This window comes from Alligator sinensis, unplaced genomic scaffold, assembly GCF_000455745.1.
Source record: "Alligator sinensis unplaced genomic scaffold, ASM45574v1 scaffold451_1, whole genome shotgun sequence".
NCBI lineage: Eukaryota > Metazoa > Chordata > Crocodylia > Alligatoridae > Alligator > Alligator sinensis.
In genome coordinates this window covers 134,913-160,357 of record NW_005842097.1, presented here as the reverse complement: position 1 = coordinate 160,357, position 25,445 = coordinate 134,913, and the positions used below count along the sequence as shown (strand labels likewise).

The following is a 25,445-nucleotide window of genomic DNA, read 5'->3' as shown; positions in this document are numbered from 1 at the left end:
GAGAAGCGAGGCCGGGGGCACGTGGGGGCGGCTTCGCTGCCCCTCCCCCATGCAGGACCCCTCCCCCCGGGGTTTAGGCTGGGCCCAGCCCGGGGGGGGAAAGGTTTGGCCCCCCTGAGACGAGTCACGTGTTTGGCACCTTCGAGGGGGCACGAAGAAGGTGCCGCTGTCCGGGAGGTCCACGTCGGCTGTGGGGCTGCCTCCGTTCTCCGGGAGGTCCTGGCTGTAAGCGGCAGCCGGGCTATTCAGGTGGGAGAGGGTGACTGGTTCAGCCATTTGTGGGGGGCGCGATAACTACTCCGCGGGTCTCTTCCCAGGCACCACGGATGATGCTACACCCCGCCCGGGTGCGATGCCGCTGAAGAGCAGGGGCCCGGTCGGGTGCTGCTGAAGATCACGGGCCTGATCCTCTGCCGCTGAGACCCGTCGAGCCGTCATGGCATCGAGCTACCCGCCGCCGTTCGATGACCCCGGGGAGGTGCGAGAGGGCTTCCTGTGCCCGCTGTGCCTGAAGGATCTTCAGTCCTTCTATCAGCTGCAGTCGCACTACGAAGAGGAGCACTCGAGTGAAGACCGGGACGTCAAGGGGCAGCTCAAAAGTAAGAGGCGGTTGACGGGTGCTTCGCTACGTCCGGCTCTTGGGTAAAACTCCGTGCAATGACAAATGGTTGTGTTACAGATGCTGAAAAAGAGCCTGAAGTTTCAAATGGCTAAAATACTGATTAAAATGAGTTAGGAGGGGGAGGGCGAGCTCATTTTTTGTGTGAGTGGGGAGGCCAAAAAATTGCTGTAGAGTTGCTGATTTTAAGGAAAAGCTTGTGTTGTTTTTTACTAACATGTTGGCTGAAGTTAGGCACCTAAATAAATCACTAGACTTCTCAGATGCCGAACTACATCTATAAGTAGCTCCTATTATATACATAAATAACTCCCATTGGTGCAAACACCAATTTTCTCTTCAAGGACAAGCTTCCCCACCTTCTAGTCAACTGACAAATTCATAGGCTAGTCTTCAATCCACACCCAGGGAATTTACATAGATAACTCCTATTATATACATTGATAACTCCTATTAGTGCGAACAATTCTCTCTTTACTGACTTCAGTCACAAAGGCCAATATTTCCATTTTGAATATATTGTATTATATTTTCAGAATGGAAATATACTGGCCTTTTGTTTTGTGTGATTAATCTCAGTAAAGAGAGAATTGGTGTTTGCGCTAATAGGAGTTACCTGTGTATATAATAGGAGTTATCTATGTAAATTCCCGGGGTGTGGATTGAAGACTAGTCTATGAATTTGTCAATTGACTAGAAGGTGGGGAAGCTTGTACTGGTCGGTTACCAGCCCCTTTGTTGCTGGGTAATTTGTCTGTGTTTATACCACACTTCTGCAAAGTTTAGAACACTTTTTTTAGTTGGAGATGGTAAAAGGTTTTCTATTTGGAGACGGCAAAAGATTCAGTTCATAGCTTCCTTGCATATATGCTGTTAAATTTAGATAAATAACTGTTTCTGCATATTTTTGTTTTGTGTGTTTTCCTAGAAAGAGGCTTAGCTGTTTTTCCTTGATCTTGAATATTTACTGCTTTTTTAATATAATTATGAGGACCTGTCAAAAGGGCACTTTGACACTGATATGTATTTAATTTTTTTTAGTCTTTAAAAAGTCCTCACTTGTTCTGCTTTTTAATAAGCTTATTACAGTTACATTTTTATAAATCTAATTTACTTTTCGCCACTTTTGGCTACTTCTTAGCTTTTTCAGTAGATCTGTCTTCTTGATTAAGTAACACATACAGGTCAGTTTTTCTCTCTGTTTCTTGTGGGCTAAAACAACGCTATAATACCTTAATTGCAGAGTCTGCAATCGAATATTCAAACCAAAGAACCAATATCATTTTCCCCTGTTTTAAGAGAGAAAATGATTAGATTTTGCGAGCCCCCTCAACACTTTGATATCAAACACCTCAATGCTGGATTCTACCACGGCCTTTAATTTAGAATTTCATGCTGTAACTTTTTATTTAAAAAAAAAAAAAAAAAAAAAAAAAAAACAGCTTGAAATCTACATTTTTGAAAGATGTTTTTATTTCCTGGCTTTCCTGGCAGTCTTATTCAAACCACGTCCAGTAAAACTCATCCTAGCATAAAAACCAACAAGATTGCTTTTATAATAAATGTAGCATTCACGCTGCACATCAGAAGTATTTTAAGCAATTTCTTGCTGACATCACTGTGTCCTAATTGCAGGTGGGTAAGACAGAAGACTCTTACCTGAGCCGTGTTAATGCCATATGACTCTCTTGGCTTTAGACTGAAAAAACAAACAAACCAAAAATAAACTTGAGAGAAACAACATATTGGAAATACGTAGCTCCTGCTGCCATTTACATCCTTATTTCTCTGGTTCACTTAACAATTCTGAGAGCTTCCGGATGATTAAGATATTGTCTGAATTGGAGGGAATATCCTTGCTGGGAATTTTGAATGTGGGACAGTGACAAGGAGTGTGGGGATCCCTCATGGGTCTGTCAGTGTCACATAAGGACAACTTTCAACCTTGCTTCCTGTCCCCTATAATAACAAACAAACTTCTGTGAGGTTCTGAGTGCTTCCAGCAAGAAAATTAGCACCCTCCACTTCCATTGGCTTCAAGGAGCTGTGGTAGCCAGGAACCTGGCAGCATTAAGCTCCAGATGTTTGTTATTTCTAGGTTCTTGTATATGTTACACTTCAGAAAACAAAACTCCTTGAGTTTGTGTGCAAACTCCTGATACTTTGCACACTGACAGTATCAGGGAGACCCTTGCCCTCCAGGGGATAAAGGCACAAAACTCCTTGAGTTTTGTGCCTTTATCCCCTGGAGGGCAAGGGTCTCCCTGATACTGCCAGTGTGCAAAGCTGATGATTTTTTTTTTTTTTTTTTTTTTTTTTTAAGCCTGTTGTCTGTGAAACATTTCCTGTTGGTTGTGGAGAATAGACTGGTGCTAAGGAGATATCACTTATTTTTACACAATAAACTGCTGAAGAATATATTCTTAATATTGTTTTACTTTGTCAGTACTTGGTGTGGTTTCCACAGAGACATTACAGGTGCTGACAGATGTGGAAAAAAGCTCCCAAAAACTTGCTTTACCACAAGAGGCAGTTATTTCGACTCAGCTCTGCAGCATGTGTATAGATTGGGCACTTCAGCAGGGCTTTTTGCTGCTTCTTTCTAAAGCTGATTCAATCAGCTATTAGGTAAAAGCACCAAAAAGCCCTACTAAAGTGCCCAATCTATATAGTTGCACCTGGCTTGCCCATCTGCTAATATGATGCCTTTTCTGGGCATGTGCTGGGCTCGGCATGGGGGCACATAGAGTTTAAAGTAGCCCCCCCACCTTGTTTTGTTTTGTTTTCTTTAATGTCTGTAAGCAGCCTACATGATTTGGAATGAGGAGAGAGAGAGAGAGGCTGCCGTCATGATTGAAATCAGAAGTGGTCCATGAGAGAATTTCTCAGCTTTTTATGATATCTTTACTCCCAAGCCTGACTTCAATGAGACTACCTTTGCTGTGTTATTATTATATATCAGTGTCGCATTCTCTCTTTGAGGCTGAGGTCCACTTTAGGAAAACATTGTGTAATCTCTGGTGTACAGCAGAAAAGGGAAAGGGGCTTTTTCATGCACCTATTTCTTGACCCAAAGAGGCTTCATCAATTTTGTATAGTACAAGGCATTTGTTACAGTAAAGCAGGTTTTCTTACCTTGTGTCATACTCTTAACAAAAAAGCCCTCTATGCAGAAGGCTGAATAATGTAGCCTTTACTGCAAAAGTTTGTGGAACCTCACTTTGTTACATTGCAGAAGACTGGTATTATATGAAAAATACATCATCCATTGCAGAAAAACCATTCAATTATAGCGTTCCCAGTGAGATTTCTAGAACAAAATAAAAAGGCCAGATGGTTGCTTAATCAGCAAAAATATGTTCAATTCTTCATGACACACACAAGCTATTTGTCTCCTTGAGAGTTTGAGGTCAAATTTTACTCTTGCCTTTGTTTTAGGCCATATAGCCATAGCATGGAATCTGAGTAAATTTTAACTGAGTTAGTGTTGGTAACTGGTAACAAGGTAGAAAACAGAGTACATCCCTAATATGTATGGCATGGTTACATACTTATATTAAAAAACATAAAAACTTATCAGACTGTCACATCAGTTTTCCATTTTTAGTAAATATGGTATAGTAGCTTTGACTTGTTGCACCTATTATTTATGTGGTGGATTTGTATTGTGGAGTATTCTTTAACAGCTAAATATGGTATGTTAGCTTGAATATCAGTTTGTTTTTAAACATGGGCTTTCCTGGAAGTTAATACTCTCATGAAACGGGAACATCTTGAGCAAGATAAGGTATTCATGTAGACTTGGGTGAATCAGTCATGCTACTGGCAAACTCATGGCCTGAAAAATCAAATCTCAGCAGGGTGACCGAGTTTCCTTTTCTCTAAAAATGGCAACTATTTTGTGCTTCCTTATTTGTAGTGAGGAACTGCTTATGGTGGTAACTCAGGCTGTTTTTGTTATCACTGTTTAAAATATATCTGTTAGCAAAAATGTCCAGGCAAGGATGGCATGACCTATATTATGACCAGGGATCCGTTTTTTCTGTTTTCTGTAGAGGACCTGGAGGAGGGCAGCAGGGCAGGGAGCTCGAGCCCACAGTGGATAGCCTGCACCCACCCCCCTTTCTCCTGTGCTGCCTGTCAGGGAGGGACAGCTGGGCTCCATTCTCCACTTCCCCACAGCAGCTGCGGGGGAAAGGGAGCTGTGCACCCAGGTCCCTGGCCTTGTAGCTCTGGCAGCTGGGGGCCGCCTCTGGCAGGGCTGGTGGTGGGGGGGCTATGAGTGGGGAGTGAGGGACACTGGCAGGGCCAGGGGGGCTGTGGGTGGGGAGCGAGGGGCCTATATCTGCATCCTGGTGAGTGAAAGGGGCAGGGGGAGCCCTGATTTTTCCATGATTAAAAAACCCAAAATCAAATATCAAAATTCATAGGTACTTAGAATTTATTTTATGATGGTCATTGAGGCACTGGTAGACTTTCATAGATTTCGTAGACATTAGGGGCTGGAAGGAACCTCATGAGATCATTGAGTCCAGCCCCCCCTGCCTAGGCAGGAGGTCAGCTGGGATCAAGTGACCCCAGCAAGAAAAACATCCACATCTTTTTTGAAAGAGTCCAGAGTAGGTACCTGTACCACCTCTGGGAGGAATCTGCTCTAGACCCTGGACACTCGCACCATAAAGAACTTTTTTCATTCATCTAGTCTAAATCGGCCTTCCTGGAGTTTGTGGTTATCCCTTGGGGAGCTTGTTATCCGTTGGGGAACTCTGGTGAACAGCTGTTCTCCCAGGTCCTAATGTACCCCTTTTATATAATTGTAGGCTCCTACCAAGTCCCCCCTGAGCCTTCTCTTTTCCAGACTGAAGAGTCCCAGATCCCTCAGCCTTTCCTTGTATGGCCTGCCCTTCAGGCCTTGGATCATACGAGTGGCTCTCCTCTGGACTCTCTCAAGCTTTTCCACATCCCTCCTGAAGTGGGACAGCCCAAGACTGGATGTAGTACTCCAGCTGCGGTCTCACCAGGGCCCAGTAAAGCAGGAGGATGACATCACTAGTTTTGCTTGAGCTGTATTGGTGGATGCATGCCAGAGTTTGGTTTGCTTTGCCAGCCACAGCATTGCATTGGTAGCTCATATTCATCTTGTGGTCAATCAAGACCCCCAAGTCTCTTTTGGTTGTGGTGCTAGCGAGCGTAGCACTGCTGAGTCTGTAAGTAGGTCGAAGGTTCTTCCTACTGTGGTGTAGCACTTTACACTTCTCTACATTGAAGGCCATCAGGTTTTGGTCAGCCCACCTCGAGAGCATGTCCAGCCCATCCTGCGGTGTGACCGCCCACCCCCATAATTTGGTGTCATCCGCAAACTTTGCCGGTTCGCATCTGACTCCCAAAACCAGATAGTTAATGAAGATGTTAAAGAGTACCGGCCCAAGTACTGAGCCCTGAAGGTGAGCTTCCAAATTGCTTTAAAATTGTAAATATATCGATAAAACATTGTGTTCAATTGTTAAATTGAGATCTATATAGTGGCCTTTCATTTTAATTGTGGATTTTGGGTTTTTAAATCAGAGAATTTGTGGGTTTTCTTTTCTTTCTTTCTTTTAAAATCAGAGAATATGCAATTTTTAAACAGAGAAAACCAGAATCCCTTATTTATGACTTTGTTTATTGAAAAGACAAGATACTACTTTCCAGTGAATACATGTGAGATGGTCCATTTAGAATACGCACATGATGGTGCCTTCTAGTTTGTGGTTTGCCGTGTCCTCATGGGACTGCTTACCTGCTTGCTAATGGCTGCTTAATGAATTAGATGTATTACATTTTTTTCAAATGTTCTCTTATCTGGTTCTTTGTCTATTGGTTTTTATTTCACCAATAAAATATGTGAAAAATATGTCTGCCTCAGGGTATAGGGTACTCCTGTGAGCTACTGATAATTAGGCTGATAGTTTAACTGACAGAATTTTATTTCCATCAGACTGGGCCAAGTAAGAAAAATTTTACCTTTATTATGTTGTTATATTGCTTGGCATTTATGAAGTGATTTTTTTTCAATGTTAGAACTCTTTGCATACATCTGATTAATCCTCATAACACCCTTGTGAGCTGGTGGGTAAGTATTCCCATATCTTTACAGAAGGGGGAGCTGATTGCAGAATGTTAAAATGCATTGCCAAGATTTTAGAGGCAAATATAGCAACAGGGATGAAAACATGGGGTTCCAGATTTCCAGCCCTTTGCTTGGGTCTGCTGGACCATGCCCCTCTTCCTCTAACATGTCTGGAGTAATGTGACAGAATGCATTGCTATCTAAACCATGTTCGCTGCTGTGGCCTCTCTAAATAACTCTTTAGTTTGCTTGCTTTTGTGCAGAGTGAGCGTAACGAAGTACTGTGAAGCAATACTATATGTAAGCACAACATTCAGAAACAAAGGTACTGCAGTAAAGGCAGTTCTGTGTTAAAGCAAATGCCTTTGTAATGCCTAATGGAACAATAAGCCATTTGCTGGTCACTTTCTGTTGCTTTCTGTAGGTTCTGATCAGAAAGCTATGTTTATAGACACAGTTCTCTGCCTTGAGTCTTTGTCGCACTAATCCCACTAAATCCCAACAGAATCACTGGGAACCAAGGTACTGGAAAGTATACTACAGGATTGGACCTGATGTAGCAATCTCTTAATTAACAGCTGCTTTTAGATGGGATTTTTCTTGATATGTTTCAAGTAATGACTGGTCCTGTTGCACTTGTTGCTGGGAGGTCCAGGTGCTGCCAATTGATGTCAGTCGTCCCACCCAACTACTGCCTGATAGAAGGACGTGTAGTTCTAGACAACCGGCTACCTTGTCTTCATATAGGAACAAAGTCCGTGTTGAATTTGCTTAAAAAGAGAACTGGATGTGCTGAAAGAGCTGAGGAATCTTACTGTGATTTTAAGTGAACTGTGCTCAGAAGCTGCCTACTTAGCATTTGATCTGTGTTCCAGGTCTGGTCCAAAAGGCTAAAAAAGCCAAGAAGAAACTGTTGAAACGAGAAAGTGATGACCGAGCTGATGCTGGGTCTCAGGAGCGATATGAGTCATTCAGCTATGGCGGAGTGGACCCATACATGTGGGAGCCCCAAGAACTAGGTAAGAAGATGGGAAAGTTGTGTAGTGGGACCAGTGCGCTGTTAACTCAGGACAACCCATGTAGTTGTTGTGAAACTGCACAGATTATAAATCTGCTTAGAATTTGGTCTGCATTGTGTGGAGTGGGGGTCATTTTTATTAAACTAGCTTAGTCTTTTGAGTAATGTTTAAAAAAAAAAAAAAAACCACTACTACTTGATATGCCACGAAGTGTGGATCCAGGTTAAAAATTTCCCAGTGTTTCTGTATGGCTTATTTGGAGTTTGGTTTGGGTCGTGTTAGAGGCAGGCTGCTTGGCAAAGATTGAGAGCACTTTTACTACTGGATCCTAGGATCCTAGGAAATCTGATGGCACTAGTAGGACTCAGTCCCTTTAGTTGGCTTAGAGTCCCGATGTAAACTCCACGATGCATTGTGTTGAGCTCAGAATTTTGACCATTTCAGCGGCAAGGCATTGAGGTATAAATCGGCCATGAATACATTTAGGCTGGTAAGTAAGCTTCTAACTATCAGAGAAGTGAGGTTTGGAACAGCCTTCCCATAGGAGTAGTTGGGACAAAACTTGAGAGCTGTTCAAACTGGTTTATGAAAAGTACTGTATGATATGGTTGTGTGCTGTTGCAGGAGAGTGGATTCAGTTTCCCTTCCATCCCCAAGCTTCTATAACCAGCTTCAGAATGAGCCCTGTGTTTTGTACCAGGTTGTTGATTCTCAGTTAGAGGTAGGAGGGGCAGCAATAAAAACTGCTGTACATTTATAAATACTTGTAATGTCAGGCTGCAATATTGATTTCTTTTTCCATTAATATTGTAGCAGAAGAAAAATTATTAATTCACATTCTGTCCATAACTTTGAGAATAAAATGTGAACTAGCACTAAAAAATCAAGTTGTACAGTGTTGAATTTCACATTTTCGAGGTGTTTATTTGGGCTGAGCTTTCATATTTGGCAGTCATTTTTTCAATCCTTTAAGGGGGGAAAAAGGAAAATGAAAATCTGGAAGAACTGCAGCTGTGTGCACTTCATAGCTTTGTTTCTCGTGCCAGTGGCAGTTACTAACTTAGACAGTGGGTCTCGAAAATGTAGCATTAAGTAAGCTGTTGTCGACTAGTAATTGTGGGATGAAGGAGAGAGTAATAGCAGGAGGCTTTTTTCCTTCCTGCTGTTGTCATTAAAGTAATGCTTGTTGTTTCAGTGGCTAAAATAAAGTACTCTTGTCAGTGAAAGCAGCCATGAGATTGGGCTTTAATCTACATTTATATTCATGGCACTGCTGTGAAAACATAGGATTCCAATTTGTCTTTAAAACCCTATTTGATACTGAGAAACAGTGAGAAGAGACTGAGGCTCCCTTTCAACAATGCCTGAATCTGAAGGCTTCCCTGATCTGTTTCTTCTCGTTCAGGTGCCATGAGGAGCCATCTTTCAGATTTCAAGAAACACCGAGCAGCCAGGATTGATCACTATGTTGTCGAAGTCAATAAATTAATAATCAGGTTAGAGAAGGTAAATTTGTTCCTTGATTTCCTATAAACCTACTGAATGCTGGGTGTAAAGCTGTTTGCAGTTGAAGGGGCACTGTTCATAATGCGCTAGAAATGTTGGCACTTAAACTGTAAATGCTTTTTGCACACTGCTTTCTTTCATGCCTTGTGCTTGGCTCAGTCCTGTACAAATCATTCATTTCTTAGATTGTGTTCCATATACTTTAAATAGCTTTCTGCTGCCCCAACACCAACGACCGTCCATCTCCTTAAATGCTATAACTTTCCCTTGTCTTGTCCAATTCTGTCTGCTATATTTGGAGGGAGGTACCTAATCTTTTCTTATTATAGCCACTGTTGTGTGCTTTTAAGATTTAACTATGTTTGCGTAGATACAGCACTGATGGAGATTACAGCAGTACCCAGGATACTGTATTTGTTCAAGTTATGTGACCTTCTCAGTTCAGGGACCTGACTTTTATTTGTGGAGTTGTGTATGCTAATAAAGTGGGAAAGATTATATAAAAGATTAATTTAAATAACAGATTACCTTTTAGAACTCAAGAGGACCCTGTTGGGATTCTTGCTTTAAAAATGCCATGCGTAATCCTTGTGAAATGTTTTGTGAGATTTACCTTCTAAATTTTTGTTTACTTTCTGCCAGCTGACGTCATTTGACAGAGCAAATACAGAGTCAGCTAAAATAAGAGGTTGGTACAAGCTTACCTCATACTAACTTGCTTTTGACCAAATGTTACATTTCACAGAAGTTCTACAATGTGTTTTGTTGCCCTTCTCCCTCCCCTGCCCCTGCGATAGCAATTGAGAAATCTGTTGTGCCTTGGGTCAGTGATCAGGATGTCCCTTTCTGCCCGGACTGTGGTAACAAGTTCAGCATTCGGAACCGACGTCACCACTGCCGTCTTTGTGGGTCCATCATGTGCAAGAAGTGTATGGAGCTTGTCACCCTTCCCTTGGCAAGTGAGTACAATAGGTTGGTGACAGTCCTAGCTTTGTCTAGGAACACAAGCAGTGTCTTAGTTTTTGTGCCACTAGAGTATAGGCAGTAGAAAGCAGTTATGGAGAAGTTAACTGCTGTTTTGGAGTGTGTCCCACTAGGAAATGGAGTTACTTCCCCATAAATGTCTGCTTTCATTGCCAGATCCAAAAGCAGTGACTTCTTCCCCAATTTCCCTTTTAAAACTTTTTCTTCCTTTAACCTCTTATATAATCCATGAAGAACTGACCATGAAAGAGGTACTGGAATGTTAAGGCCACGATTAGTGTCTCCTAGTATTGAAGGAAGCAGAGTGCTATAATGGCAGAATACAGGCTTATCTGTAAGCATAACTACCAAGATTGATTGTCAGTCTGAGTTTCTCATTTCTATTTTCCCCAGGTTGTTCCTTTCCTGTCATTGGTTTTCTCCAGTTGGCATTGTCAGCTATCTTGGTTTCCTGAAGGACTCCTTTAATATTGGCAGCTTTCATTTTTGGTTGGAAGCATGAGAGAAACATTGTGTTCTCCATAGAAATAACCCCCGTTTAAATGTTCCATTCTGGCTTTAATAGCTGAATTCATCATAGCACCATCACCCCTTTTCTTCTTCCTTCTTTCTAACCAGTAAAACTAGTGAGGAGAGGTAAACAGGCTGCAACAGGAGCTTGTCTTGATCAACCAAAGCTACCAGGTGCTGTTCCTGGTAGGTGGGAGCAAGGTCTAGGAATTAGAAGTCAAGAAAGACTAATTTCAGTCCTCACTGTCATTGACCCTCTGACCTTGGGCACACTTTAAAATCTGTGCCTGAATTCACCTGGATCTAATGTTGGTAGGCTTAATTTGCTGAACTTTGTAATGTATTTTGAGTTTCGTGATAATTACTGAATTGTGTGTTTGATTTTTCAGGCAAACTCACAAGTGCCAGCAAAGAGGCCTTAGCCTCTCACACCAGCCCAAACTCTTCACCTAACAGTATCCAGGGGTCCCGTCGTGGCAGCATTAGCAGTGTAAGCAGCGTGAGCTCAGTTCTTGATGAGAAGGATGATGATAGAATCCGCTGCTGTAGGCATTGTAAAGGCACCCTGCTGAAAAGAGAGCAACAGATTGATGAGAGAGAATTTACTCCAGAAATCGTGAAACTCTATGAGGTAAATTTAACCTGTTATACTTCCCCTGAGTCGGTACATTGGCAGTGCTCCCCAAATGGTCCTTATCTTATTCTCTGTCTATCTTTCCTTGTCCCTGGCCCATTCACACATCGGTGAAACTGTGGAATACTGGGTATTGAGACGGCTTCACTTGATGTCCTATATAGTGTGCTCTGTACTAATTGACTTCTTGTGTGCACCTGAGTTGAGAAGCATCTTACTTTGTGACTTGTTTTCTTTCTAAACTGTAAAAGATACTTGAAGCACCTCCCAAATTCTGGTCTCCCTAGGGTGGGTTTGCACATAGAAGGGATTTAACAGAAATGTGGTTTGCAAATGCTCATATATCTGCACTTCATAAGTAGATTGTACAAAATTAGACTTCATCTAGTTGTTTTTATAGAGACTAGAGGCAGCTGGCCTGACCAGCTTAAGAAATCAGTAAGATATGGCTTGAGCCTTTTTGCTTCTGGAATGCATTTGAGCCCAGAACCTAGATGAATAAGAATTGAAAGCCATCTGGTGGCTTTTCAAGGTATCTGTGCAATGGGTTGACAGATTTTAGTTGAGTTTCCAACAAACAGTAGGATGTTCCTGCAAAAAAATACCAAATCAGTCAGCAGTAAAGGGCCTTCCTTAGTAGTCTTCTCAGAGAAACCAGTGGCTTGAAGAGATCACAGTAATTTATTTATTTTTTTTAAATAGCTACTCCTTCTAAGAAATGGCCTCCACACTTAAGAGATCAATGATAGGGCAATATAAAGACTCTTCCCCTACTCCTCCCCCTCTATCTGGGCTGAGCATAAACAGGGGACAACGTTGTCCTGAGTCCCAATTTGACAACTTTCACCCATAGTCAGTTAGACATAGACCAGCACCATGTAATGCCATACAAATGACACCGCTACTGTGTTGAATGAGGAGAATCAATGTGTAGAACTAATGGAGTCTCTGTGTTTTAACCTGTCAACTTTTATTGATTTTGAATTTAAAAAAGAAACTCAGACTTTGCATGGAGAAGATTGATCAGAAGGCCCCGGAATACATAAGGACGGCAGAATCGTTAAAGTAAGTCTGTTGTCTGCTTGTTACTGTTTTGTGCTTATTTTTTTGCATATCTGTGATTTTCCCTAAGCACCACCTCCATATAGCACAGAAAGGAAGATCTCTTAATCTGTATACTAAACCCCTCAATACACAGTGAGAATTTCACTGTATCCAGATCTGTGGCAGAAACTAAGCTAGTAAATGTCCTGGGCCATCAGTGCTTACATTAGGCTTGATGGGTTTCATTGTTGCAGTTCTGGTAGGCTTTCCCACAGACAGCTGGACTATCTGAAGTTCAGATTTTTGACTGAGGTGCAGAGAAGGATTCTTGGCCACATCATTGGGGTGTAGAATGTTTTAAATTGTTACATGTTTCTGGAAACGAGGGGAAAGTATAGAATATCAGTTCAAACCCTATGCAGAATGGGTGAAATTCTTGCTTTTTGCTCAGTGTAAGTTTTGCCACTGATTTCAGTAAAGTCCAGATTTCATTTTCTAATGCTGCAGGGCACTGGACAGTTAAATAAAAATTAGGTTTTTTTTTCCCCAAAGGGCTTGGATTTTAGACCAGACATAATACAAAAAGAGATGCTCCTCAGTGTAGGAGGAATTGTGCAGAATGTGGTCATGTAGGACCTGAGTTACTGAGAAACAAAAATTTATGAGAGACGGTCGTAGATTTCTTGGTTGCAAAGAGCTGGGGGTCAACATTGACATTTTAGCTGGAATAAATAGATTTATGGAGGATACAAGGTGGAGAAGGAAGCTGCATAGGGAATAGATTTGGAGTATTCCAGTAGAGGGGTAGTGGGGTATGAAATGAGCTGAATTTCTATTATTTAGCCCAGTTATATTGTCTTGAGCTGCTCTGGAAGCATTTGGGAACCAACAGTGCAGAAAAGTGGCAAAGCTCAGCCCTAGACAGTGTTTTTGCTGTGCAAGGTCATCTCTTCTAATTTACCTATTGTCTTTACTTATCTTTGTGAAGAGCATTGCGATCCTCTGGTGACAGGCTGTTGAGAGCTACAAAGAGAGATTGTTATTGCACTCTCTCCATGCTCAGTACTTAAAAATTCAAAAAGCCAAATGAGTTGATTCATCATATATTAATAGGTGATGCCAAGAGTTCCTCCTGAGGCTTATTCCCCTGTTCAGATTGGCTTACTGTGTTTACCTTTTGTGCCTAGACAACTCACGAGGCAATACTTGGATTCCCTGGTGGTGCATATTAAAAATATAGTACAGTATAAAACCTCACAAACTTGCATTAATGACTAGGAAGATCCATTATAGAGCCTAGAATTTTTGCAAATTGGCAAATAAACTCTCAAACTCAATGATAAATCAAAGATCTTGCATTACTCTGTGTATTTAGGATGTTCTAGGAGGTGGTGTTATGCTCTTATTAAATTTTATGGTGTAGCACCCAAAATACTGTAACTGCTTTCTGAACAGTAGTGCTGATTTAATTATTTATGGTAGTCATAGACACTAAAATTTGAGACATAATTTAAAAAAAAGAGTGTTTTAATAGTGAGATCACTGTGACACTTTGTTTAATTGCAAAAAAAGAATTCTTAGGTGTACGGATTAGCCAAATGTAGTGTAGTGTGCATACAGTCTTCAGATGAGAACTCTTATTTGTAAAATCACAGTAGCCTTGTGTGAAATGTTAGCATTTGCAAATATACCATTGCCTTTTACTATATCAAAGAGAAGTTTCCATATATGTGCCTTAAATGAGACATTAACTGTTTGAGGCATTCTTATGGACCATGAAAGTCGGTACCAAAGTCAGGGGTGTACTTGGTAGCCATGTTGGTCTGAGACAAGAAGACATACAAAAACTAGAACTCTTGGTTCAAAAATTATACCTATTATAAAAGGTATAATTTTGGAACCAAGAGTTCTAGTTTTTTGTATGGTACCAAAGTCAGGCAGTTAAGTTCTAGGTAGGTATGCTTTAGAAATATCTATACTTAGATTTGCTGTTTCCTGTTGCAACTTTTCTCGGGATAAGTAGATGTTTGACACAGATTTCACTATAGCCAAATCTCAGTGGCAGAAAGGAAGATAGTGAATATAGTGTTTCTGAATGTAAAGCCTTTTAGTAAATCTTACATCTTCTGCAGTAACTTTTCTTAGCGTATCTGTTGTTGGCAGGACTGCAGGGCTATCCAGGTGGTGGCCTGTGGGTTGCATGGGGCCCGAGAGTGGGCAAGTTGCAACTCCTGGGTTCCCAGTTTTATTTTGTCCCTTCGCTTCTTCCCCACTGCTTTGGCTGCTGCTGCAGTGCGCTCTGGGGTGGAGGCAGGATGCAGCAACCCTGAAACCCCAGCTGCAGCACGTGATGTGATGTGGTGCATTGCAGGGAGGTGAGAATGAGTCTGAGGCTGCACAGTGTGGAGTGTGTGTTTGGGGGGTTGGGGGGTGGGGTAGAACACAACTCATGCCTGTGGGCAGTGTTTTCTGGGGAGAGAGGAGGTGCCATTTAAAAGTTGGACAGCACTTCCTTAGTGTATTCACAGATATATTTCTTTCTTAGTGCGGGAGAGACCACCTACAGTCTTGAACATGCGAATGACCTGAGAATAGAAATCCAAAAAGTATATGAGTTAATAGATGCCTTAAGGTAAGGAAGAATATTTTTAAGAGGTATCTCTTGATTTAGTGGATGGCCTAACCTAACAGGACAGTGTCCAAGACTTAATGAAAATTATATCAAATAGAAATTTTATGAAACAGCAAAAATGAAATTGTTCTAGTAGACTTTGAATGGGAATATTAAAAAAAAAAAAAAACGAAACAAAACCCTACGGTCAGTCTACATTAATGGGAACCCCTTATGCATGCTGCAAGTGTCTGCTTAAGTCAAAAGAGATGCAGGTAGCTTGCCCACTCAATTTTAAAAAGGCTTGATGCTGTTTCTGTGCCTCCTGTCACTTTTTGTGATTTTACACGCTTGTTTCCCAACCTGTGCCTGTAGGAAGTTATAGTGAAAGTGACCATACCCAGGGTGCTAGCAACTACACAGAATCAGCAAAGTGAAAAGTAATTTTCTCTAAACTTTTCAGTTAGAGGAATTGTCAGTTGTAAGAGTATGTGAAGAGAAATCCCGCTTCTGTCTGCATGTAGGTTGACAGTGCCCTGCTAAAACCAGCATCCTTTGAATTTTTCAGTGTTGGCCCTTTTTTTTTGCACTCATGTGCTTAATTGCTTATTTTAATGTAGTAAGAAGATTTTGACTCTAGGTTTGAATGAAGATCCCCAACCACATCCCAAAACACTACAACTTCAACGAATGATCAGATACTCGGCTACACTTTTTGTACAGGTAAACCAAGCACATACTACACGCTGGCCTGTTGGGTGTACTTTCTTTACAAGAAGTATGACTGCAAAAAGGATAGATAGCCCCACGCTAGCTTTAAACTAGCATGCTTGGGTACTCCTAGCAGTTTAGCTGTGAAAGAACGTGGAGGTCGGGGGCAGAAGAGAGAGATGGTATCTGCCTTGGATCAGTTTTGTTCTATGTTGACCTCTGCTGCTGCAGCTATACTGGTGACTGTACTTCAACTAGATCGTTTAAAGCTATCCTGGGTGTGCCTTGAGGAGCTGCAGTCACAGTTATGACCACAGTGTAGATGGACAGTGTCTCTTGTATGTGTTCAGGACTAGTTAGAAGAAGTCTCTCTTCTGGGGTACATGGAAATGGGCAGTTAGCAGTGGGAAGTGCTGTGTACACCTTGATAATTTTCTCCAGGAAAAACTGCTTGGCCTGATGTCCCTGCCAACCAAAGACCGGTACGAAGAACTGAAAGAAAAAAGAAAACAGGAGCTCGAGAGAAAACTGCAAATGGTAAGGGCAGCTAGAGGTGTGAGCCTGGCTTTCAGTGCATGAGGGCCTACTTCTGCAACCAGTTTGTGCCTGCTCATTTAAACGCTGCTTTGTACTTCAGTGCAATAATGTGTATTGCATAACTTTTCACAGCACTTAGGTGCTTTTTTAAAAATAGCTTTTAGGGACCTGGATGGACTAGGATTCCTTCTGCAGGGGGACTAGATGGCTGTTGGGAGGATGGGATCAGTAGCTGAGAAGGACCATGGGGTGTATTTTGAAGGAGGAGTAAATGGAAAAATGAGAGTCCTTTTTCTTCGGTTCTTTGGTGCAATTGCCTGAGCTGGGGCACATTTATCTTCTGTCCAAAGGCTTAATATATTGTGTGTGATGATATTTCTATCTGTTCTATTTATGACCCTTTTAATGCTGTGTGATCATCTGTTACAAAAGTGTTTGTCAGGAAGAGGCTTGATCAATTTAATTTTCAAGTCGGCTTAGCACTGCTCTGTGCGCAGGTTCATCATAATGCATGTTTTATAAGTGAATCCAGACATCAGAAGGGATAGGAGAGTTGTATGTTTTCTATATAAAACTCTGCCAGAGTAGGTAAAGATGAATATAGACGGCTCTGATGGAGTTTGAGTTATTTTTCAAACATGATGTTTGCAAGTACTAATGAAGTCAAGAAAAAAAATCTCGTTGTCATTATGAACTCCAAACATTTTCTGAAATAGGAAGCGTAGTTCTTTCTGGGAAATGGTTATAATGTGAACTTTGCAGGGGAGGGAAGGGGAATGGGATGTAGGGACATCTTTGCACAATGATCTAGACCAGGGGATGGCAATTATTTCAGCTGGAGGGCCACTTAATGACTTTTGGTGAGCTGCTGAGGGCCTCAAGGGAGCCCTGCCTCTTGACCCTCCCTCTGATTGCCATTTTGGGACTAAAGTTGCACCCCTAATCCCTGGCCTTTGCCACCAGAAGTACTCCTTTTGGGAGGGGGGTTTGCCATCTTGGATTAAAAAACCCCCCAAATCAAACACTAAAAATCAAACATCTGCTATAACATATTATAATTATATTTAAAAAAATATTTTTGTCCTGATTTACATGTGTTTCTGTAGTGTGTGTGTGTGTGTGTGTGTGTGTGTGTGTGTGTATATATGTATATAGAGGTGATTGCATAATAGCTCAAAATCAAGTCTTACTCTTGTATATTTTGGGGGGTTCTGAAGGGGTATGGGAATGTGTGTGGGCAGGTGTGAGGTGGGGGGTTGTGGGAATGTGGGTGGGGTGGGTGTGGGTCCCCCTCCCCACCCCGCATGGTACACAGCCCTTGCCGGTTGTGGCAGCAGTGGCAGGCCCTCGGGGCACTCCTGGCCCCACTCCTGGCCTGTTGGAGGCAGAGCTCCCTGGTGGCACGGGGCTCTGGCTGAATCCTGGGAGCTGCACGTGGCAGCATGGAGCCAAATGGTGCACAGACCAGGAACTGCAGGGAGTCACGTGGCATTGGCTCAGGCAGGCTCTGTGCTTCTACATGCAGCTTGCCACTGGAGTGCTGGAAGCCCCACGTGGAAGCACAGAGCTGGTCTGACCCGGCCCAGTGGCCCCTGCCTGTAGTGCCAGGAGACCCATGTGCTGGTATGGAGCTAGCCTGGTCTGCTTTGAAGGCATGTGCCAGCAGACCAGGCTGGGTGGGCTCTGTCTGGCAAGTGCAGCTCCTGGGATTCAGCCGGAGCAGTGTGCCAACTGGGGGGCTCTGCCCTGCTGCAGGCCAGAAGTACCCTGAGGGGCTGCTGCTGCCACCACCAGTGGGGGCTGTGTGCTGTGGTGGGGTGGCTCACCCCCACTTACCCCACCCAACCCCTTGCTCCTGCAGGCAGTAGCTCCCCTCCCCACTTGCCAGCTCTGCAGTCATGCACCATTGCACTGTGCCTCCAGATGGGGCTCCCAGATGGAGTGCTGTGAGCCCACAGAGGTGGAAGTACAGAGCCTGCCTGGTCCAATGCCACATGACCTCTGAAAGCTCGCCTCCCACCAGCTTTGAGGGGCAGCCGTGGGCTGGTAATAATTGTTTTTTGGAAAGGCACTGCGGGGGGAATAGAATGGTCTTGGCAGGCCAAATCCAGCCCATGGGCCACCGCAATCTAGAAGCTAGCTAAGAGGAGGTTTTTGAGGTGAAAGAAGTGCCTTCAATTGCCTTGTGTAAGCATTGCAAGCCTCATGCAATTTAACTAAAGAAATTTTCCGAGTGGGGGGGGAGGATGTTTTAATTTCCTCTAATAGGCCATCACTGTACAGAAGATGGTGTTCATCAGTGTAAGCTATGTCCCAAGTATAATTACAGGGCAGCATGTTTATAACTACTTTGTGTGTATGAGGGAGGAGTAACTAAGTACATATGTGTAGATACAGCTGCAGGTCTTACCCTGCTCGATCTTGCACAGAACACAAGGAGCTTGTCTTGTTCCTTCACATTTTTCTCTTGCCGTGAGTCTATAGATGACTCCTAATACAATAGATGATGCATCTCTTACGTTGTTCCTATACTCCGAATAATTTTGAGATGAAATAAAAAAAGACATTACTGAAATATTTTAAGACTTGTGTCTGCTGCAGAATTCTTAAACAGACACTGTCAAATTTGTACAAGTATTTTAAAATAGTTTCTGATGGAGCAACCATCAAACTGAATACATTCCACTCTCTTTATAATTTATTTTTAATGGTTTTGTGGCTCCCCTGTTTGTAAAGATTTTTTTTGTTTTGTTTTGTTACAAGGTGGCTCTACTGTGATACAAATTCAGAAATCAGCCAAAAGCAGCTAACTCCTTTCAGCTGTATTCCTCTTGAGTGCTGATTGTATCTGTAAATAGAAGATTTTATGGGGGAAGAGTTCTCAAGCTCATGGTGTTCCCTTTTAAATCTTCTGTCTTAGGCAGCACTTGAAACACAGAGAAAACAAGAGGAAAAACAGAAAGACATGGTCTCCAGATCCTCAGCTGCACTTAATGGTGAGGTACCTCATCTAAAGAAGGCCACAGTAAAAAATTCTGAAGGTTGGTTGCCTACATCCAGTGTATCTCGCCAAAGGGAGATAGCAGACCCCCTGCTCCAGCAGATTGATAATATTACATCCTTTATTAAGCAAGCAAAGGCAGCTAACCGAATAGATGAGGTCCGTATGTTACAAGAGAACCTGCGGCAACTTCAGGATGAGTATGATCAACAGCAAACTGAGAAAGCTATCGAGCTTTCTAAAAGGCAGGCTGAGGAGGAAGAAATGCAGAGGGAAGAACTTCAGGTCCTTTGTGAAAAGGAGTGGGAAAGGGAGCAGCACAAAGCGATGTCTCAGCACTTAAGGACACGTTCCTTAGACTTCAGAGAAATAAAGCAGCACCAGCATGAGGTTGGGAAAGACAATCAGAACCTGATAGCGCATATATTGGACTTGGATACCACTCAAATCAAAAGCAGCCCCAGCTCCAAAACACCTTCTCCGAATGCTGCTGAACAACTGGCAAGTAAAGAGAAAACAGTCTTCTCAATTAAAACTGGAGAAGCTTCCCAGTGTGACAGAGACCAAAATCAGACCTCTCTAAACCCTTTTGAAGATGAGGCAGCTACTACTCTAATAGATGAAGACTCTACCAACCCTTTTGCTGAAGACGCTGCTCAAGTGATGTCTTTCCCCACCAAAGCCCTGTATAATGATAAAAAAGAATATAATCCATTTGAAAATGATGAGGAAGATGAGGAAACAAATGGGGCAGCTGTGAGTTCTCCAAACCCTTTTAAGGGTGATGGAGACCCGTTTCAAAAGGGTAGGAGTGTTCAGAATTCTGGGAATCCATTTGATGAGTCATCTTCCACCAATCCCTTTGAAGTTGATGAGGAGATCTCGGGGGAGGAAGTTATAGAAGAAGAACTGCTTCTCCAACAGATAGATAATATTAAGGCTTACATCTTTGATGCCAAACATAGTGGACGGATGGATGAGGTGGAGGTACTGACAGAAAACCTGAAGGACCTGAAGCGCACATTGGCAAAGCAAAAGGAGAAATCCAACTGCTGAAACTAGTATCTTCACGGAAAAATAACTCGCTAGTCCACTGTTTAATGCTGGTGCGTGGAACAAGTGGAATTATAAATAAGGAGCACAGGTTACAAGAGGGAATTATGAAAATCTTGAATTTTATGCACTTTTTGTTTAGGTGTTTCCACTACTATTCAGACTTGGGGAGTGAAAATGAGGAAGGATGCTAGTGCTATTGTTCTCAGACATTTTAAATAAGAATTTTTAAATTAGTTTGGTTACAACCACATTTTTAAATGTTAATTATTCCTATCACATGCTTATTTCTGGTCAAATTACAAACTGCCAGTGGGGAATCCAGTGGTTGAGAAGTCTGACAATATAGAAGTCCGACTGCTATCTTTCCCTCTGATTTTGTTGCAATATTATAGATTGGACTTTCAAATTAACACAAAACCAGAACTAGTACCTAAAAGTTCTATGCATCATCTCTGTCCCCTAAGAATAATGCAAGTGAGGCTAGCTTAAAATGCCTTCATATTGTAGAAGAAAGTGCTGTTAAAAAGCAGGCTGCTACAGTTCTTTAAGCTGCAAAATACAAGGCTTTCGAACAATTTGTGCAATGCAAACATTTAAAGGGATTTTAGGGATATAAGAGAACGTAAGTGATCCCCTAAGTGTAATTTTTTTTGTTTATAACAATTTCCAGGGAAGCTTTGATGCTGCCATTTTGTTTCTCCATCTTTTTAGCTACTTACACCTGTTCTGGTCCCAAATGACAGGAGTAAAAAATAGAGGTCTGAACTGTGTTTAGGGGAGAGCTGTTCCTGTAGAGAAATAAAAATGTAGCTTCCCCCATTTAGGAGGAGCGCAGCAGCACCATTTCAAGCTGTATGGAGGAAAACTTCGAATTCCTAATGACTTTTTTGGAAGCTGCACATTCCTTTAATCTGTGGGTGACAGAATGATCATGTGTGTCCTACCTGTGAGACTGGAACCCTTTTTATGTAGCACTCCGGGACAGAAACCTTGTGTGCAATGGGAAAGCTGAAAAGCTGCTGTACTGGAATATGGTGAAAAAGTTGGGACAAAGTTTGGGATTCATAATGCCTTTCAGCCATTTGATTTGAGACCTGACTTACTTCCTTTTAAAGGGAATATGAATCAAACTCAACTGCCATGCCTAAGAAGAATTAATGTATTTTAACTACCAAGCAGATGAGGCTTTGTTAGGATCCGCGTGAATGATGCCCAGAACTAGACACCTAAATTCTGGTACCTACATCAAGATTTGCTTCAATGGGAGATGCAACAGCCTGTATCTCTGAAAAAATTGCATCCTGTTTGTCGATGTCTTCCACGTTTTTAGATTTAGATTTTTTCATTTGAGGCACCTGTATGTGGAAGTCTTTTTTGGTCTAAAATGAATGTGGGTTTTAAAGATGAAATAGAGAGTGGTTCAGGCGGACCACACCACATGACACTACTACTAGTGCACAAACTTGCAGATATGAATGGGTGTGGGACGCAATATCGTTTTTAACTTTATTTCTGATAGTTGGGCTAGCATGGTTCTAACCTGAGCATCACTTTAACCTACACCTTTTAAAAATATTATCTTCCTGCCTAAAATTCACAATCAGGTTCAGGGTATCTTCCCGTATTTTTTTTCCTTAAGGACACTTGGCTAGTAACTAATTTAAACAGTAATTTTAGAGCAGTTGCATAGAAGGCAGGTTTTCTTAAAAAAATAACTACTAGCACCCAAAACCTGCAGTTATAAATTGAGCACTTACAGGTTGTGGCATTAAAATTGGAGTTTGGGTCTCAGTGGGGCATTTAACTGCATTTTGCACTGGGTTAAACCCAATATAACTGAATTGTTTTGTAGGTGTGAGAAATGCATCCATATCTCAGAAATCCTTTGTGGTACCTCTAGGGGTGGCAGTGCAGGGTTCATCACTGAAGGGAAATGTACATCACGGCTGGCTTTGAGTTTAATCAATCTGCAAAGTGGTTTACATTTTTAAGGGGGGGAAACTACTAAACAGTTACTTATCCAATGCTGAACTGTTCATATTAGAACAGGACTAGTTCTGGCTCACGATTTCTCTTGTTCTCAACTTCAAGATGAAATGACTGGTTCAGAGACTTCAGCTTCTTACATATGAAAATAGTGGTTTTCTTCCTTGTTGCCAATATCCTGCCTTGTTTGTATTTTATAGTCTAACACACTAATTACATATACTTATTGTACTTGTAACTTAATGTATTTTTACAAGCAGATAACATACCATACTAGTGTACCTCATGATCTTGGTCCATGTTAAATGAATAGACTAGATCTCTTATGTTAAAGTGATAGATCTCCAAAGTGAAAACCTCATGGCTGTGTATGGACTGCTACGGAGATCATGTTGTAAAGCAGAATGAAGACATTCTACTATCAAGTGAAATAACTAGCATTGACATTTGTTAAACTTGCATGCACTACTCTATACTGAAACTTTGTAAAGAAACTAAATAAAATAACATGTTTATTTTGTTGTGTGCGTGGTAGGTGGAAAGTGTTTTTTAAAGTGGGGATTTTTTAATCCAGAGGATGTGACCAAGGGTCAAATTTACTAATAGTTCTTTAGCCTGTAGTCTTTTAACATGCCACCATTTTATGGCATCTTCTTTTGGAATCTATATCCTTGCTTCCCAGTAAGATAAATGTAGTTGCATTTCTGCTGATTACATTACATCTCTTGCCACAGTATGAATGTAGTTAAGAAATTACTTTTCAGTTCAATTTATATGTACAATAATTCTACTTCACACACTAGTCATGGAAAAGAAACTTATAGTGCTGCCTCCATGTAATGGGGTCATGCAGTTACAGTCAGATTGAAGAGGTGACTGGCTTGTTGGCTAGCATCTTTATGGACAGCTGATCCAAGCCTTGGAGTAATTGTTCCTTCACTTATAGTGCAAACATGAGTTTGCTTAGAGCAGTGGTTTTCAACCTTTTTTCATTTGCAGAAACTTAGCTGGAGGCACAGGACCCTTTGAGGTGTAAGCATGGCTACTGCCACTTTCAATCTTTCACCTTTTGAAGACCCCTCAGTATGCAGACCCCCTGGGTCTGCAGACCACAGGTTTAGAACCATTGGCATAGATTTAGTTCTGCAAAAGTGATCTTTTAGTCTTCATTTTCTTCATCATACCAGTCTCATTGATGAGAATGACTACATGTTACATGATCACAGAGAACTGAACTGCCTTAACAATGCTATAAACTCTTAGATTGGGGGGGTGGGGGTCTGCACATTTTGTTTTTTAAGTGAGTTACTGGAGGCAGCTATACTCTGAAGTTTCCCATTTTACTGCTAGAAATTATTTTGGGGTCACAGGGAAAAAAAAGTTACTGCACTCAAAAACAGGACTAGAACATAGTTCTTTGATTTAAGACCAACTAAAGCCAGAAGAATTTCAATGAGATGATGTACTCCCTTTACCATGGCATAAACAGTAATGTTGAAGCATGCCAGGTATAGATGGCAAAATTAATATGGGCTGGAAAAACTTCTTACCACAATTGGAACAGAATGAAGTCTCAAAGAAAAGTTTATTCAAATATTGTCTTTCACTTGAGTGATAAACATTAATTTTTACCTCTCTGGTTGGGACCAACCTCTTGGAAAGCAAGGCTGATCAGGTACTATAGTCCAGTTTGTTTCCTCTCTAGGAAGCTTGAAGGGCAGCAGAACTGCATAACTTATTCACTGGCAGCTGCTGCTTTCATTGCTGCTTTGTATTTGCCTGTCATCTCCTTGGGTAGTGGCACTTTTCCTGGGCAGGGCACCTGGCCTTCAATCTCACACATACATTCACGCAAGTGGTACTTCTTGGGGCCAAAGGTGGCAGGATGTAAGACCTCCTTTTTTGCTTGCTCCTCTCTCTCGAGAGTTTCTCTAGAAAAGAAAAGCCCATCAGCTACTAACAAGGTGATTTCTCCTCCCTTTGCCCAGGTGCTTAAACAGAGGAAGAACATTTTGTTCACAGACTGAAGCAGTAAAGTTTCACAGGGAAACGCCGCACATCAACACTTCCAATACACAGATCTGGTCTGTGGAAACAGGCCTGCTCTTTAGGTTTGAGCAACTTTGTCAGCCACCTTTCTCTCCCCTTCAGCATCAGGTTAGCTTCCCCAGCATCAAGCCAACAGACTATACAGTGGTGCCTTGAAGATCCATCCAAGCGAAAGCTGGGCCTGAGTTTGGGAATGCATTTACTTACCTGCTTTTACCAAAGATTTTTTTAATACGCTCAGTTATCTCTTTGTTGGTTTTCTCTTCAATGTCAACCAAGACCTGCTTGCCATCATCTGCAAAGACAGGAAAAGAAGAGGGTCTCACCAGATGACTGACTGCTTAACTTAGTTCGTACTATTCTGTATGTCTGGAATAAGTGTCTGAAGGCATGGAGCAATGAAAAAACTGCAGAAAGCACTTGGCTATAACATGATCTTACCATGCAGCACTTGTTGGTAGAAACAAAATAATCTCAGTATAGAGCAGTTTTGAAAGAGCAAGCAAATTATGTTCTCTTACAGGAATACATAGAACTACAGGCAAGTGCTATAGGAGATCTCAAAAGCACTTTGCAAAGGAGGCCATTCCTCTCTATAGGCCGCTTACAGCACCTGGCAAAGAAGGCTGTGGCCTAGGAAAGTTTATGTTTCTGAAGGAGCTGGGCTCCCAGGTGTCAGCCTGCCCTGCCTTCTGCCTGACTCCAGCCTCAGCCAGCTGCTGCCAGGGAAGAGATGACGAAGTGGGGAGAGGAGAAAGTGACCTGCTGAAGATGACACAGGTGATCAGGTGCAGGAGCCAGGAAAGGAACCCAGACCTGGGCCTGACATTTGCACTTCCCCCCCCTTGATCAGGGTCCTAGTCCCCAAGGCCAGGATCTCCTGCCCCCCCCAATCAGGGACCCTAATCCCCCAAGGCCACACTCTCCCCCCCTGCCCCCCAATCAGGGACCCTAATCCCTCAAGGCCACCCCCCATCAGGGACCCTAATCCCCCAAAACCACACTCTCTCCTCACCTCAGGGACCCTAATCCCTCAAGGCCACACTACCCCCCCCCACCAGGGACCCTA

General features: G+C 42.2%; 2 protein-coding genes across 2 annotated transcripts in view; one reads left to right on the top strand and one right to left on the bottom strand.

The window, feature by feature from the left end:
- Window positions 1-16: 16 nt before the first annotated feature.
- RBSN (rabenosyn, RAB effector) lies at window positions 17-21,972 on the top strand. The gene is made up of 12 exons (XM_014520194.2): window positions 17-225; window positions 318-599; window positions 7,604-7,747; window positions 9,153-9,253; window positions 9,896-9,941; window positions 10,051-10,212; window positions 11,137-11,378; window positions 12,376-12,446; window positions 14,971-15,057; window positions 15,657-15,759; window positions 16,189-16,284; window positions 19,205-21,972. The coding sequence occupies exons 2-12, from the start codon at window positions 437-439 to the stop codon at window positions 20,339-20,341; spliced, it is 2,352 nt and encodes a 783-aa protein (XP_014375680.1). The 5' UTR covers window positions 17-225; window positions 318-436; the 3' UTR covers window positions 20,342-21,972.
- Window positions 21,973-23,893: 1,921 nt separating this feature from the next.
- The window catches only part of MRPS25 (mitochondrial ribosomal protein S25), a 2,532-nt gene continuing 980 nt past the window's right edge, over window positions 23,894-25,445 (bottom strand). Inside the window, exons 2-4 of the mRNA XM_025204789.1 lie at window positions 24,898-24,989; window positions 24,584-24,671; window positions 23,894-24,258 (exon numbers count right to left, since the gene is read on the bottom strand). Coding sequence (XP_025060574.1) covers window positions 24,063-24,258; window positions 24,584-24,671; window positions 24,898-24,989 — 376 coding nt within the window. The 3' untranslated portion in view covers window positions 23,894-24,062. The remainder of the gene's footprint in view (window positions 24,259-24,583; window positions 24,672-24,897; window positions 24,990-25,445) is intronic.